General features: G+C 42.5%; 2 protein-coding genes across 2 annotated transcripts; both read left to right on the forward strand.

Moving 5' to 3' along the window:
- The first annotated feature begins 497 nt into the window (after positions 1 to 497).
- On the forward strand, positions 498 to 5868 carry LOC104448038 (probable rhamnogalacturonate lyase B). Its single transcript, XM_010061810.3, has 15 exons — positions 498 to 711; positions 1147 to 1268; positions 1343 to 1402; positions 2078 to 2197; positions 2295 to 2414; positions 2568 to 2709; positions 3225 to 3395; positions 3534 to 3683; positions 3790 to 3896; positions 4158 to 4248; positions 4360 to 4501; positions 4621 to 4777; positions 5016 to 5132; positions 5220 to 5346; positions 5452 to 5868. The coding sequence occupies exons 1-15, from the start codon at positions 592 to 594 to the stop codon at positions 5761 to 5763; spliced, it is 2058 nt and encodes a 685-aa protein (XP_010060112.2). The 5' UTR covers positions 498 to 591; the 3' UTR covers positions 5764 to 5868.
- Positions 5869 to 7226: 1358 nt separating this feature from the next.
- On the forward strand, positions 7227 to 9363 carry LOC104448037 (transcription initiation factor IIA subunit 2). The gene is made up of 4 exons (XM_010061809.3): positions 7227 to 7359; positions 7501 to 7655; positions 7767 to 7817; positions 8986 to 9363. Exons 2-4 carry the CDS (start codon positions 7527 to 7529, stop codon positions 9124 to 9126), a joined length of 321 nt encoding a protein of 106 aa, XP_010060111.2. The 5' UTR covers positions 7227 to 7359; positions 7501 to 7526; the 3' UTR covers positions 9127 to 9363.
- The last annotated feature ends 7405 nt before the right edge of the window (positions 9364 to 16768 follow it).

Consider the following 16768-nt stretch of genomic DNA (forward strand, 5'->3'; position numbering starts at 1 on the left):
CGTGATGATAGAGGGCCAGGGCCTCCATTGCGAAGTACATCTTGTCAACTCCACAATTCTTGTGTCGGCATTGTGTTGGATGAGTGCTTATAAGCTTAAGATGGTTCCGATAACCAGGAGATTTCAGTAACGAAATAAAAAGATCAAGGTTGAGGAAACCGTCAAAACTCATTACAAAGACGGCATCAAAGTTGCGACGTGCATCTAACCCATGTCGAGGTTTCCTTTCCGTGCAATTATACAGTTCTTTTGCAAGAACTTAAGTCCTCCAATACGAGCAATCTAATGATATAAACGTGGAATAAGCCACGATATTCTCCGGATTTTGCATCTATACAGATGTCTATCCTTGCACGCCTCAATTTCGCAAACCCACCAAACGGTGGTGGCGACCGAGTGAAGTAAATAAAAGTTGAGTCTGCGAAAAGCATTGCTTGCTTTTTAGTTCAAGAAAGCAAAGCTAAAAGGCGTCATTCTTATAACCCCGCCCTAGCGAACTTGTGGTGTCTCTTACATCATGCTACTAGAGATCATTTGCGGAAACCGGCGCGCAAGCGCAAGATAATTTTCATATACATTTCCTCGTTCCACATGATTAGAGCAATGATGGAGAACCAGAATGCTTCTGTTGCTCAAGAAGGTGGCAAAATGGGAAGTGATGGTTATACTGCGTCGTCGCTGAGGGTGCAATTGAATGTTCAGGATAAGCAAGTGAGTCCTTGGTTTTCTTGATCGTTATACACACTTTTTTCTAGGTGCATGCAAATCTAGACATGTTATCTTCTCGGCACCTTTCGCCGGAGTTCACGTCGGACATTTCATCTTGTCCGGGAGAAAATAACCGTGTTTATATAGTACCCGTTAAACTCGATAGACAGGCCGGTTTGACACGGAGCCTTAAAGCTCCTCGTCCCGGCTCTACTCGCGACTTTGCAAATTTCAAACCTTACAGAGAAAAATGACCGAGTTTTTACCAATCCCGACCATAGAAACGAGATTTAACTCGGACCACTCGATTCGTGCATTAAGTTTTAGACCTTACCTAGAAAAGCATTTTACATACGATCTCGACTCTAAGGTTGAGACATTGCATCGTGGAGTTTATATCTAGCTGATGTCGTGCGGACGTGCATGGACGCGGCGCAGGTGGTGATGGACAATGGCATGGTCCAGGTGACAATAGCGAAACCGGAGGGATTCGTCACCGGGATCAAATACAACGGCATCGGCAATTTGCTAGAAGTTCTTAACGAGGAATGGGACAGAGGGTGCGTCGACAGATTAGTTGAATCGATCTGGTCTTGAAATTATGCTTGATTTTCAAACTTATGGTTCGTCGCAGGTATTGGGACCTCGTGTGGAGCGAAGCAGGTAGTGCCGGCACGACCGGTACCGATGATAGGTAAGCCTCATCATCATTCCGATCGTTCTATTAAACACAAAGAACAAAAAAATTTCAAAATCTATAACAGAAGTTGAAGGTTACGATGGTTGGACCTATTTAGGAGAGATGGAATTTTGTGTTTTATTATTGTGAGATTATGACTCATTTTCGTTAGAATCAACGAGCTTTCGTGATCAAATTGGTCGACGAAATACTCGCATTGGCCTAAGTTTTGAGTATATCCTAATCATTTCGATTTTTTATATTTTCTTAAAAAAGTAATACACCGAACCTGATGGAGTTGGATGAGTGGTTAAACAGTCTGTGTAAATTACGAGCACGGTAAAAATTCCACATCTCATGCCGCCGGTGACAACAATTCCATATTCAGCCAACATAGCCAAAAGATAGTTGGGCATTTCATGAGTTTAGAACTTGCTTAAAATGAGCTTTTCTCGTCATTGAAGGAGGGAGTAGTATTTATAGTTATACTTTTTCCCGCCGTCATATAATGTAATCAATTCCAACCCCGTTCGGAAATGATTTTAGCCCATATCTTAATCTCATTATGGGATGTATTAGATTGGTCATGCATCTTAATTTTTCGATCGGCAAAAGTAATACATTCAATTCAAAGATATAGGGTTTTCTACATATTATCCATCTAATGCTTCTGTGGCTTTGGTGGTGCAGAATGAATGCAACGAAGTTCAACGTGATAGTGGAGAACGAGGAGCAAGTGGAGATCTCGTTCACGAGGATGTGGGATTCCTCCATGGCGGGCCAGATGGTTCCCCTCAACATCGACAAAAGGTGTGATTTTATTTCAAGTTTCATGTCGTAAAGCGTATGAAAAAACAAGCAATGATTGGGGGAAAAAAGATTTGACTTTCCTTCAGGTATTTTTCAGGTTCGTCATGCTTCGGAATTGCTCAGGATTCTACTCCTATGGAATCTACGAGCACTCCGGGGATTGGCCTGCTTTCAACCTTCCCCAAACCAGGATTGTCTTCAAGCTCAGAAAGGATAAGTTAGTACACACGTTATGGCTATGGCAACTGCTGCATGACATCTATCTTAGTTGATGAGAATGAGAACTTTTTTCCCCTCTCTCTCCCCATTTCTGTTCTCAATTGTTGATTAATATGATGGGTTGTTGTGGTGGTGGTAATTACATGGATAGGTTTAATTATATGGCGGTGGGAGACAACAGGCGGAGACATATGCCCCTTCCCGACGATCGGTCGCCTCGCAGAGGGCAGCCCTTGGCCACTCCTGAAGCCGTTCTTCTTGTCGATCCCGTCGAACCAGAGTTCAAAGGCGAGGTACTCTCTCTCTCTCTCTCTCTCTCTCTCTCAGTTGTAAGGAGGTGTTGCAGCTATCTGGTGGTGCCGTAGGTATGCAAGAGCTTGCCACTATACCACTATACCACTATACCATATGACAGTTTAAGCAGCCCAAGTTGGTCTTTTCACCAAACACCAATACGTATTAGGAGTCCTAAGTTATGGACATATTACAATATTTAGTTGGACTCGAAAGTTTACGTCAATAAGTTATAAGCAAATTAAGATAATTACTCCACATCATACAAGTTTTTTGATATGTGACTTTTCTAAAACAATTCATGCGTTCATGTTGAGAAGTTCTAGCCCTTCTCTCTCTCCCCCCTCTCTTTTGTATGTCAATGCTTTAATCACCAATTGTGCGGGTTGATTTGGTCGTCTAATTCACCAATTAGAGCTCGACACTATAGTCAACTTCGCCGCTACTTAGTTGTAGCACAATCAAAATCCAATTAGAAGATTTTCCTCAGTTTGTGATTTGGGCTGCAATGCAGGTGGATGACAAGTACCAGTACTCATGCGAGAACAAAGATCTCCAGGTTCACGGGTGGATATGCTTCGACCCTCCGGTGGGGTTCTGGCAAATAACGCCGAGCAACGAGTTCCGCTCCGGCGGACTTCTCAAACAGAATCTCACCTCCCATGTCGGCCCCATTACCCTCGCCGTATGTTCGTCAATCTCTCCCCTTTTCTCTCTAATTCTCGTGGACTTCTTCCCGTCGCGAATTCCTACTTCTCATTTGTTCCGTAGGAGGTCATTGCATTCTCCTAACCCATACATGCAAGAGCGTGCCATGTTTCAGATGTTCCTGAGTGCTCACTACGGAGGAGACGACCTGGTGCTGAAGCTCGCACCGGGAGAGCCATGGAAGAAGATCTTCGGACCCGTGTTTTTCTACCTCAACTGCACGTCGGAAAATCCGCTTAAGCTCTGGGACGACGCTAAGGAACAGGTGATAATCAATTGACTAGTCGAGTGAACTGTGTTAGAGCTCTTTTAAAATCAAGAGTACAGACAGACAGAATGTCGCCTGAGAAAACCGGGGACTCCTGTTGCAGATGTTGAGCGAAGTCCAGGGCTGGCCTTACGCCTTTCCGGCCTCGGCGGAATACCAGATTTTGGATCAGCGGGGTTACGTCAATGGGAGGCTAATGATTCGAGACAAGTAATTAAGCTCTGTTGGTTTTGCGAAATATGTTTTCCTAAAATAGTCTGCTTGCATCCCTTGAATTAATTACTCAATGAAATTATTGATTCATGGATAATGAAAAAACTTTCTGTTCGATCATTCTTGTAAACAATATGAGTGTTCAATTTTAGGAAAATATTTTCGAAACCATTAATTCTTCATGAAATAAATGGGTAGACATTAATTAAGTTGCCTATATGCATCTATATTTTCAATGAATTGTGAATTATTCCTTAGGTACATCAGCGATACCCTAATCCCTGCCGCCGGGGCGTACGTGGGACTAGCACCTCCGGGAGAAATCGGGTCGTGGCAAACAGAAGTCAAGGTGAATGATTAGAGAACAAGAAAATATAATCAATCCGTCCCGTTACCTTTGGTCAATCTTTTTGGTGTTAGAATTACCATTTTTACACATTCTTGTTAAATCAATCCTCAGGGTTACCAATTTTGGACGAAAGCCGACTCGGATGGTTACTTCTCGATCAATAACGTGCGCACCGGTGACTATAACATTTATGCGTGGGTGCCTTGCTATGTTGGAGATTATCGAAATGACGAAGTGATTACTATAACGTTAGGTGAGGATTGATTTTTACTAACTGCAAATCAATTTACCAAACTTTACACGGAGAGATGAATATTGTGCATGAACCAAAATCCATATATATATTAATCCCCCTTGAGGAATGTGCAATAGGTTGTCAAGTTGATGTGGGGGATCTTGTGTTTGAGCCTCCTAGAAACGGGCCGACATTGTGGGAGATTGGAGTCCCGGATCGCTCCGCAGCGGAATTCTATGTGCCCGACCCGAACCCGAAGTACATCAACAAGCTCTATCTTAATCATCCTGACAAGTAAAGCTCTCAAGACTTGACCGTATAATCTTTTGTTTCTAGAATTCGAACTATCTCGTTCATGTACATCGAATGAAATTCCATCCCCAAAACCTGCGGGTAACCTTCATGATCACTTCGAGGGGGAAGACATTGTAGTGTCAATGGAAGATCGAGGTCGTGTCCAATTCGACATTCGACCACTCGGCTGATCATGTCGCTTAAAATAGAGGAAGCTAATTCCGCTTTTCGTATGCAGGTTTAGGCAATATGGATTATGGGAAAGGTACACCGAACTGTATCCTGACAGTGACTTGATCTATAAGGTCGGTGCGAGTGATTATACAAAAGATTGGTTCTTTGCACAGGTTCCCAGGTACGCATCTCTTTTATTATGTCACCTTAACCTTAGCCGTTCGTATATATGGCAACGCTTCGCTTTCTGATCGAATTCGAGTTACAGGAAGATCAACGACAGCACGTACAAAGGAACGACATGGCAAATCAAGTTCAAACTCGACGATGCTCGTCCGTCCGAGACTTACAAGCTGCGTTTGGCACTGGCCACGGCCAATGTGGCACAACTGGAAGTACTGGCATACGTCCAACTTCTTAGAATTTCACCCGCTCTTGTGATTTCGGTTCGTTTCTGGTGTCATTGAATCCGTGCCTCGTTCTCTTTCCAATGTTTCTAGGTTCGAGTCAATAGCCCACAAGCAAATCCTCCTCTGTTTTCGAGCGGCGTGATCGGGCACGACAACACTATTGCCCGGCACGGAATCCACGGGCTCTATCGCTTGTACGTCGTCGACGTGCCCGGAGCTCAGCTCGTTGTCGGGGACAACACGGTGTTCCTCTCCCAAACCATGAGCACGAGTCCTCTCCAAGGAGTCATGTACGACTACATCCGTTTCGAAGGCCCGCCATCTCCTAATGACAAGAAGGATGCTAAATCTTGGACCTGCTCCCGAAATTCCTACGTGCTTGACAATAATGTGCATATTTAGATATGTCAGAATGAGCTATAGATTCATTTTTAACTTATATTTGACAAACTGAACTGTCGTATGAATCATTTATATTCAATAAATAAGTCATAAATGGATTTAGAACTATAAAGCCCAAAATAGTATGAGTATTATATAACTTCACAACTTATTTTGATTTAATTCACCTCTATGATTTTATGTATTTAAATATGAAAATATTTTAATAATATAGATAAGGTTGAATATGTAATCAGTCGAATATGAGTTATTAAATTTTAATAACTTATTTTACGTAAAAATAGGTTAAAACAGAGTAAAATAATGAATTTGGACCGGAGCATTTTCCACCCCACTCGTTCGTTTGATGGGTCTATGCATATCAAATAATGGGGTGGCTTGTACAAATTTGCTTCGCTTTGGTCGAAGAACGGAAATTTTCCATTTTTCTTAAACCAAAGATGCGCCAGGAGACATCAGCGTTCTTTAACCACCAAAGGAAACACATAAATTATTAGCATAAACTTTGCCTGACGGCAGCTACCTTATAAAAGCGAAAATGCCTAGCGGCTATCATTAGAAATTAAAAACCCAAGAGAAGGGAAAAAGAAGAAGAAAAACTCAATCAACTCACTAATATCCCTTCATTTTTTATCAAAGGAATCAAGCGGCTTTGTCGTGAATCCGCTTCTTGGCGTCCTCGGCGGCGTCCGCCGCGTCCACCTGCATCTTCGCCGTCCGCAAGTCCGCCTCCGTCGCTTCCCTCTCGTTCCTCGCCCTCATCTTCTTCGCCTGCCACCACGAGACGCGACGGCAACTTCCGCATGTCATGTTATATATATATATATATATATACTTCACGGTCGAATTCGGGTTCTTGAATTTCCGGGTTTCGGAGCTGATCTCATTACCTGGCCGAGAAGCAGAGCCTTGACGTAGCGAAGGCCTTCCTGCACCGACACGGCGAATGACAGGCACTCCTTCTTCGCCCGCGACGTCGCCGACTCCGACGGCGGCGGCGGCGGCGTCGTCCCCCGGCGGCCGCTCCGCTTCCGGTGGAGGGAGCGCGGGCGCCGGCGTTGCGAGGAGGCGGCGGCGGCGGCGACTGCGGCGGCGATGAGGTGACGATCTCGTCCATGGGTGCAACGCAGCGAAGCGAGATCAGGCAGAGAAGAGCCAGAAAGTTTCGCTTCACGCGTCTCGAGCCTCTCTTGCTCTTGCGGTTTTCCTTAGGGCCTTCCACGTCAGCGCGGCGTCCGTGCACGTGGCGGTCGTCGGTCGCCACGTCGCTCCTCCTCGTCGAGCATCCGTGGGCCCGAACCGGGCCGGATCCAGATGAGCATTTCCCGGCGTGAAGTCCAATGGGCCTCGGGATCAGGCCGTAGGCCCATTGAAGATCGGGGCTCGAGCCCGCGGAGGGCATCCCGGTCAATTCGCTCCTCATCCCGTCCACCTGCTATATATGCCTCTCCGCTTTGAATCTAGGTATAAAAAGCCCCAATTCTCTCCCCCTCTCTACTCTCTCTCTCTCTTTCTCTCTCTAACCCCCATTGACGAGCAGAGGAGGAGCTCTCCAGCTGAAGCGTCCGCTCACTGTCTTCTCTCTCTCTGCGCGCGGTTCGTACTCTCTCTCTCTCTCTCTCTCTCTCTCTCTCTCTCTTCTTCTCCGTATCGAACGGTTCGTTTTTTTCATCTTGGGTCGTGGAATTCTTGAATCGAATCGATTTCGGTTGGGGGGTTTTTCAATTCGGGGCGCAGATCGGGCGGATCAAAGGGGGGTGGAAATGGCGACGTTCGAGCTGTACCGGAGGTCGACGATCGGGATGTGCCTGACGGAGACCTTGGACGAGATGGTCTCCAACGGCACCCTCAGCCCCGAGCTCGCCATCCAAGTCCTCGTCCAGTTCGACAAGGTCCGGATCTGGATTCGAATCTTCGTTTCTTGCTGGTGTTTTTTTTCGTGTTTTGAATTCGAATTTGCGCTTGTGTGTTTCGTGTTGAGAGCTGACGACCGTGCGTTTCAGTCCATGACCGAGGCGCTGGAGACCCAGGTCAAGAGCAAGGTCACTATCAAGGTAAGAAGTCCTCTTCTTGTCGTGCCTCTGTCGTGTTCAGTCGTGATTTCGAGCTGTGCTGTTCGCTGATCGCCTTGACTGTTATCTGAAAAGGCGGACTGGCAGGAGTAGGTTTCTTATGATGGAACTGTCCTCGAGTAATTCTGGCTGATTGTTAGATGATTGTTTCTCGTGCGGGTTTCTTTCAATTTGTTGCCTTGATGATACGTGTTGGTTGGCTTCATACATCCTGGTAGGTGATACTTTGCAGGAGGAGGAGTGCATGGCTTGTGTCGTCATAATTTTTTTTTTTCTTTTATCAATAGCTGGATGGTATGTGCTCAATTAGTTGCTTGTATGGCATTTACTATAATGGTATTGTCATTGTCATGGTAATTTCTCCATGTGCGTGCGCAGGGGCACGTGCACAGAGGATAGGCATAGGCATAGGCATAGGCATAGGCGTAGGTTGTACTAGGTATTCAGGGATTTGCTGATTGTACAGAGATCTGTTTATTTCATTTTAAGATGCCATAACAAGCCGATATGCTAATCGCATACCGAATCTTATTAAAGCATTAACGATCAACAGCCGGTCATGTTTAGGTAACTTAAAAAGGAATGTAACTTATCTTAAATTAGACCTCTTGTGTTTCTTCGGGGCTAAAAACCCATACCGTTTGGGACATTTCAACATCTACAAGGCTTATGTATGAATTGCAGATTGCATGTAATTTGCAAGTTATGTGTTATTTTCTATGTATGGACTCCTCTGGTTCAGTGAAAGTAATTGCCCCTAGGTTTGGCTCATTTTGTTATAGCACAACTGGATTAATCTAGACGGAATTTTTGAACTTTGAATGATCTTGGTCGGGTGACTTATGGGACGACTGCAGCCAAGTATACCAGTGCTTGCCCTAATGCATCAAATACTGCCTCCCAATGAGTATAAGACTCATAGGAGATTTGTCATCGTTTCATCACTTAAGTTGAGAAATATTTGAGAGTGCTGTGAGATTGTTGAGATCTGCACAGAGCTTCTAGTCTTCTAGGAAGGAGAATTGTATCTTGTTAGCTGATATGTGTGTTTTGAACCTATGCATTCAAACCATCTATTTAGTTTCAGACTGTGAGCACTGTGAGAAGAAAATTAACATCTTTTTCGAACTTCTCTCATGTTTTGGTTCAGGGACATCTGCACACATACCGGTTCTGCGACAATGTGTGGACATTCATTCTACAAGGTGCTACCTTTAAGAATGAGGACTCTCCGGAAGAGGTCGGTCGGGTTAAGATCGTCGCATGCGACTCAAAGCTGCTCACTCAGTGATTTTCGAGTACCAGTTGCATGGTTTGATTCCAGAGACTTTATAATGGCTGGAGACGAGGTGTTTTTCGCCTCTTTACTGTCTTGATCCCTTCTGTCCATGCGTGTAAATCTCGATGACTGTTGAGAGTTGTAATATGGGTTACTAAATGGATGAGGGTATGTTTATTGTACTTTCCTGACCTTTTGACTATCAGTTCTGCGCTTGAGGTCAAATAAGATTTATACTGCATTGTTTAACCTAACGAGCTGGAACCACCATGAGAAAAGGTGCTCGAACCGAGCGAAAAGAACTGCGAAATTGTGGTGGGTGACAGAATTCGAGATCGCTCCACGTTTTGCAAGGGCTTCGGGGGAGGCCTTTTTTAAGTTTGTCGTTGCAGAGGGACCGAGAGAAAAGAAGATGGAGAGGAAGGAGAGAGAGACGAGGGAAGCGTGTTGTGCTTGATGAGGTTGGTTAGGTCACTACTTGGGTCAAAGAGCTGGCGTCTAGACTGACTTGACATGTCTTCTTTTGCTTTTATTATTATTATTTTTTTATGTGGCTAATTCATATACATTTTTTTTCTTGTTTTTCTTTAGAAGAGAAGAACAAAACTTCACATAAATTAGGGGATCGAAGGGGCCATCACGTGCGATGCACGTGTCATCGCCGGTCAAGTTACTCAGTAACCATCTGTAACAACTAATATTAATAGGGGTGATCGGTTCCCGGTTTGGTCCGGTTCCAAGGTGGAATCGGGAACCGAACTGGGAGAATCGGTTCCTAATTTTGGGAACCGTGGACCGGACCGTTGGTCTTAGGACCAAGAACCGGACCGAACCATCGGTTCCGGTCCGGTCCGGTCCGGTCCAAAAGAATTGACACTTTATTTTTCACTAAAGAATGGCCATTCACTAAAGAATAGTCATGCTTTCCCCGACCGATCAATCAAATTCGGTTTTCGAGCAATCTAATAAAATTATTCACACATGTTTCCACGTGCAAAATATTCAAACTTCACTTGTGTGAATATCAATCATAATTTATGTGTTTCATGCTTAATTTTAAGCATAAAACCCATGAACAACGTGATTAAAGGTTGTGCTTGGCTTAGGTTTTATAGACAATCTCTCTTCTATACTTTGAATGTTTAGTCGATATGAGACTTTTTAAGGCTTGAAGTACCTTGTCGTTTGCAAGTGAGGGGAGCAAGAGAGAAAGTGTGAGCATGAGGAGAGTTTTTTTCTATAAATAAAGAGTAACAACAAGAGTTTTGGTGGTCTCTTGGCCACATAAGAAGTTGTTACCTAAATTGCAATTCTGATTGCAATAAGTTTCATATATAATATTAATATATTATATGTGTTTATATATTATATGAATATAAATTATATATAAAAAAATTTGGTCCGGTTCAGGTGGTCCGGTCGGTCCGGTTCCCACCTTGGAATCGGGAATTGGACCAACCGGCTGCCGGTTCCAAGATTAGGAACCGGGAACCGGACCGCCGACCATGGGAACCACCCAAAACCGGCCGGTCCGGTCCGGTTCGGTCTTGTTCCGGTTCGGGCGGTTTCCGTTGCACACCCCTAAATACTAACCTGAGTGAAGAGAATCTCATCATCTCACGCTACTATCGTAAACGACTTATTCAGTTGCATGCAATCTCATTGATTGATGATAACTAGTTCTAGCGAAAGATGAAAACTTCCAACCCTCGTCAATTCTCGCTCTACACTCGACACAGTGCCCAATGTCGCGTGACATTTCTGCAGCGTGTCCGTACGAGGCTGGCATTCCCTGATGCCGCTCGCATGAGTTTCCCAAGCACCGGAAAAATGGGAGCGGACCACGGTGACATCAGCAGGATATCCACATCGAGAACCGTCGATCCGTGTGTGCAAAGCCAATTACAATGGGAAGAACCGGTTGGGAGTGGATAGATTCAAGCATCTCACCGCGCTGTGCTGATGCAAACAAGAAAGCGATGCGACTAAAACAGTTGCGCATTGCTTTGACACACTAATTGCCGATGACAATGACATACCTAGGTTCGAAGGTTTCCTTATTTGCAGCACTCAACTATGTGCGTTGGCCCCCTGCATTGGCCATTGATCATCCGATTAAGGTTTGTTCTTAAAAGATCAAAGAGACATCTTCAATGACACACATCGAAGTCGCGGGGGACGGTACGTGTGACTAACTCTTCAATTAAAGGTTTTGACTATCTTTAGCTGCCTCATACACACCATTGACGAATCTGAGAGCAATTGCAAGACCGGCACCAAAGGCCATTCCTGCAAACAAATACAACAGCCAATGAAGAAGAAAAACAACAGACGAAAAGGCGAGACAATTTAATAGACTCAAAAGAAAACAGCGTCGACTCACCTTGCTGGAATGTTATCTTCATGGATCTTTCTCCTCCCTTAGGAGGGTGATGGTCGACAGCAGTGGCTGAACAAAAATGCTGACGAGCATATTTAACGTAACAGCTCGTCAGTACTAAATAAATTTATGCTTTAGGAATCCAACAATTCGACCTCCCCATTTTTCGCTTTGGCTCTCTGTAGGCAATGGTGTTATATATATCTCTCTGCACTAGTTTCCGATGAGCTAAACATCGACCAGCAAGGAAATGCAAATTATGCAGTGCTTAACACGCCAAGAGAAGACATTGCAGAGAGACGAGATTATACGACCTTAACGCTTCAATACACTAAGAAGAAAACTCACACAAAAACCGGGTTTGTCTTTCTTTCGTTTTCTGTTCCTCAATGAGGCTGAAACTGATCATCGAATATCAGCAAGACGCCTCCACAGAACCGGGCATTAAGAAAATAACAGAAAGAGCTTCTACCAACCGGAAAAGTTTGGATTATGATGGCTCTCGCGAGGCACCCACCATCAGAACATTCACAAATGAGCAAGAGCAAGAGATTTGAAACGTGTAGACAAGCCATCGCAGTACTTACGTTGATCAACAGCATCACGAGCCTTAGGCAAGCAGAGCTGACAGCGATTACGGCACACGCGACACAGAACCGAAACCGCCATCATAGGAACTAGCGAAAGCACGACATGTGGTCAGACAGATCGAAATGAAATGAAATGATTGCATTTGTCGACAATAATGAATTGGAGATCTTACCCTTTTACGTGAACTTGGAGCTGAGGCGTGTCCTGGCAAAGAAAGACGGAGAGAAACGAAAATGAGAAGATGTGATATAATATAGTCACTAGCAAATGCTGCATGTACAAATACAGTGAAAATAAAAAGTTTCTTAAGAAAATTAAGCGAATATTTGAAAATTCAATCCGTTTCAGTGCGATACGACATGGAAAATTTACATTTGAAAAGTTTCTGAAATTTCAAGAATTGCCTTATTTATATTTGGACCGGCTAGGAGCCTGAGCTCGATGCCTTTGCCTTCCCATGGCAAGATGCCTGTCGATCCCTTGATCTTCGACGTCAACAGTTTCATCTCTCTTGAACAGATCCAAAACCTTTATCTTTGCTAAAAGTAGTTTAGGGTGAAGTGACTAGAATTGTGAACCGATTTTTGGGCATGATTTCCTTGACAAGCGTATGAATATAAGCTTATTATTCAAGGTTATCCAGCGAGCTAAATTGTAATAGATGTTGATTTGATCTAAGTGCCATGGAACTTAAATAATCACTCATAAAGTTACGAAATTAGAATTTTCGCCGCGTGACGTATTTGAAGCCATTATCGAAATTACATATAAATTCGTCGAGGGCAATAACCCCCTAAGTAATGCTCATTACTAGTTTCATATTTCATGCTTCATTGGAGATTTTTTTTTTTTTTTTTTTTGGGTTACGTCCCTCCTTAAATCTCCTATAAAATACATAAATTGATTTTATTGTCAGCATCTATTCTTGAAAAATGCCCCCCACGAATATCAGAAGACGCGACAGAACTTTTCAGACAACTAAATTAAGACATCGCGACATTTAAGATTAAACCTTCCAAGCAGTAGCTATCACTCGAGTGTCGGCAACTAAGAACTTCATCGTAACTTGCGCTTCCTCAAGCACGTCTTCAAGATGTGGTGCAGGCATTAAGGCGTTGGGTGAACCATTTGATTCGGAGTGGGAGGTAGTTGGTGATTTAGGTTACATTTATTTCACCCAAGAATTAGCATAAGAATAATAGGCACATCAAATGACTAATGACCACCGCAACTTTTTTTGATGAGGCAAATTGAAAATGGCACTCAAGTAAGCTCCATATGAAAGTATCGACACTTAGGGCGCGTTTGGTAACGATTCTGTTCCCGAGTAGATTCTAATCGAATTGATTTTTTTTTATTCTCGTTCCCAGAAATGATTCTAAGCATTTTAAACCGTTTGATAACTCGTCCAAAATTATGATTCGGAATAGAATTGCGTTTGGTACCGTGTTCATTAATTATGTTCCAAATCAATTTCTTTTAATTTTTAAATACTTTTTTACTTTTTTTACTTTTTTTCTTTTCATTTTCCTTTATTTTTCTTTTATTTTTCTCATATTCTTCTTCTTCTTCTTCGGCCGATCGCCGACCGACGACCGGCCGGATGAGGGCCGGCGACCTCACTGGAGCATCGCCAGCAACTAGGCTTGGCTCATCTAGCCCCGCCGAGCCCCGCCGGTGGCCGGGCCGGCCTCGTCGGGGTTGGGTGAGGCCTGCCCGCCACCGGCGGGGCTGGGTGTCGCGAGGCTTGCCCAGCCCGCCCGGCCCTGGCGAGCTCGCCGAACCTCGCCTTGGTCTGGTGAGCCTCCGGCGAGCTCGCCGGACCGGCGGCGGCGAACGGCGGACGGCGGCGGCGGACGGCAGCGGCGGTGGATGGCGGGCGGTGGTGGACGGCGGTCCCGAGATGGCCGAAGGGAAGAAGAAAATTTCTTAATTTTGATTCTCAAATCCGTTCCGGAACAAGAATCAACTTTTTTTTGGTTCTTGATTCTATTCCCAACTGCTCCTGAATAAAAATTTTACCAAACACGATTTTAGGCCGAAACCGATTCCGGAACAAAGAATCAAAATTTGGCTCTGTTTGGATGGTTACCAAACAGGGCCTTATACAGTTTTTACTCCCCAAAAAATTTATAAAAAATGAAGATCATTTTTAAGAAAAATAATTTGGTGGTTTTGGAAAAGTGTTTTTCTTCTTAATAGAAAGGTAAATCATTTCACGCCAATCTAAACTTATTGTTTTCAATTCATGGAAACCATTTTCTGTAAAAACAATTAGTTTTCTGTTATCCAAATACCAGAAAGTTGAAATATGATTTACTAGTTACATATTTATTAAAATGACAATATTTTCTGATGTTCGGCTAAAACCTGAAGATGTTTTGGAAAATATTTTTCAATGTTCGCTAAAGACAATATTTTATAAGATTTCACCACTTAGGCATGTATCACTTACTGACCTATAAATCAATCAAATATGAACTTGCCTTTAAATCTGGGTAAATTTACTTCATATCTTTGTTCCCTCATTGTCACCAAATGTCCATCTACTCTAAAAACTATTTATATGGATTTTAAAATAAGCAAAGGAGAAAATAAGCAAAGCATGTATAACCCTAATGAGATTTTTTTAATTGAGTGGGCATGTTCTCTCCTTGCATTTTTTGTGTTTTAATCAACAAAAGAAAACATAAGCAAAGCATGTAGAGCCATTTGTTTGAGCAATATACAACTACAGGTAGAGTAAATAAAGAAAAAGATAAGCAAAAGTGTAGAGCGCGAAGAGCTCGAGGTTTGCTTGGCAACGGCCGATGACTAGCCAAAAAAGAAGAAGATGGGAAACAAATAAAAGAAAAAGAAAAAAAGGAAAAGGAAAGAAAAGGGAATTTAAAAAGAAAAAGAAAATTAAAAATAATTCAAATAAAAAAGAAAAGAAAAAGAAGAAATGGGAGAAGGAAGTGAAGATTTGTAGAGGTGTAAAATAAGAGAGTATGAAAAATATTTTCCCTGAGGAATTCATTTTCCGTGAAACAAACGCCAGAAAATTCAAAAAATGTTTTCCCGAAATTATTTTTTGTGAAACGAATGAAGCCTTAGATTAGTCTTGTTAAAAACGAACGAACATGTAAACTTTAAGAAGAAGAAACGATTGTTTGCCAAAGGTTGATAAAGATCATTAATTCATAGATCTACATTAAATATGTAATTTTCCTCTTTGATCAATCTCACCGTAAATGAGCTCCAATGAGGGCAAATTTAGACAGTTCAAAATTTGTGGTGCGTGTAAAGCTATTTGAGGATGAAAATAGCGTGAATCTACAAATTATTATATAAAGAAATGAGAACCTCCTATTTCAAGGGATCTCAATTAATTTTTCTTCCTTCTCTTAATAAAAAATTAATTTTTCTTCCCTCGAATATTCTTAATGATTTGGACCAAGTCTTTAAAAGGCTCACGGAAGAAACAGGCTGGAGAACCGTCATGGGGTGAGAGACCTCGCGCTAATATCCTATTCCCTCTCTGTCAGGAAAATAAAGATAGACAAGAAATTAGGGAGTCTCATGATGGTAAAGGTAGACATCACGTCAGAACTTCGGTTCTAACTACTACCAGGTAAAGAAATGAGAACCTCCTATTTTAAGGGATCTCGATTAATTTTTCTTCCTTCTCTTAATAAAAAATTATTTTTTCTTCCTTTGAATATTCCTAATGACTGTCTTGCAAACATTAATACATGGACAAATGCGTGAACTCATAATTATGTTTTATCCCCCAAATATTTCGGTATCCAAATTTAAAGATTTTTTTTGCCATGAAATAACCTTCTTTTAAGATTTCACGGCCTTGTTTATTTCGTGAAAATTGAATATTTCGAAAGACCGTTTTTCTAAAAATGATAGTTTGTTTCAAATACAAAAATGAACAGATAAGAGATATTTTTATCATTTACAAAAATATCTACATATAAATTTGTATCAATAATGAAATTATCTTTCACTAATTAATTATTTTAAAAATCATTTTTATGGAAAAATACTTTTCGAACCATTCATTCGCCGCAATGTCGAAATTTTCTTCCCTTTTCAATGTCGGCATAATCTTTTTATTTGTGTATTCTTTTCATAAATGATTTCCTTCTATTATTTGATCGATTCATATATTTTTGTCACAAAAATGATTTGACTCGACCTTTCATATATTAACTTTTTGAAGTTTTTTTTTTTTTTGGGTAAGAAGTAAAAGATTATATTGAGCTTTAACCAACTATACAAGAGGAGGTCATGACACCAAAAAACTTACACTCAAAACGAAATCATAACGAGTGGAAGAGTGCTGAGACGAGAAAAACAGCTAGCAGCGGCAAACAAACAGGCCATAAGAGGTAGTAGGACAACAAGGAAAGCTTATATAGCGGCAGACCAACAAACCACAAAAAACAAAAGGCAGGGCCTCGAATGACAGTCAAAGCCCTCAAGCCAGGCTTCAACCGTTACATAGGCTTCAGAAAACCAGAATCGAAGGCCACCAAGGGACGTGGCAAGGAGATGAAGGAGGCGTGGAGTCTTCGAGCATCCAGCCTATTCCAAGGAGGTCGAGGCACAACCATCACGAACTACCCACCAGTCACCAAAGCAGTGCAGCGAGCATAGCGTCATGGAACAGGTGGATTGGCTTCATTAGAA

This window comes from Eucalyptus grandis, chromosome 6 (assembly GCF_016545825.1).
Source record: "Eucalyptus grandis isolate ANBG69807.140 chromosome 6, ASM1654582v1, whole genome shotgun sequence".
NCBI lineage: Eukaryota > Viridiplantae > Streptophyta > Magnoliopsida > Myrtales > Myrtaceae > Eucalyptus > Eucalyptus grandis.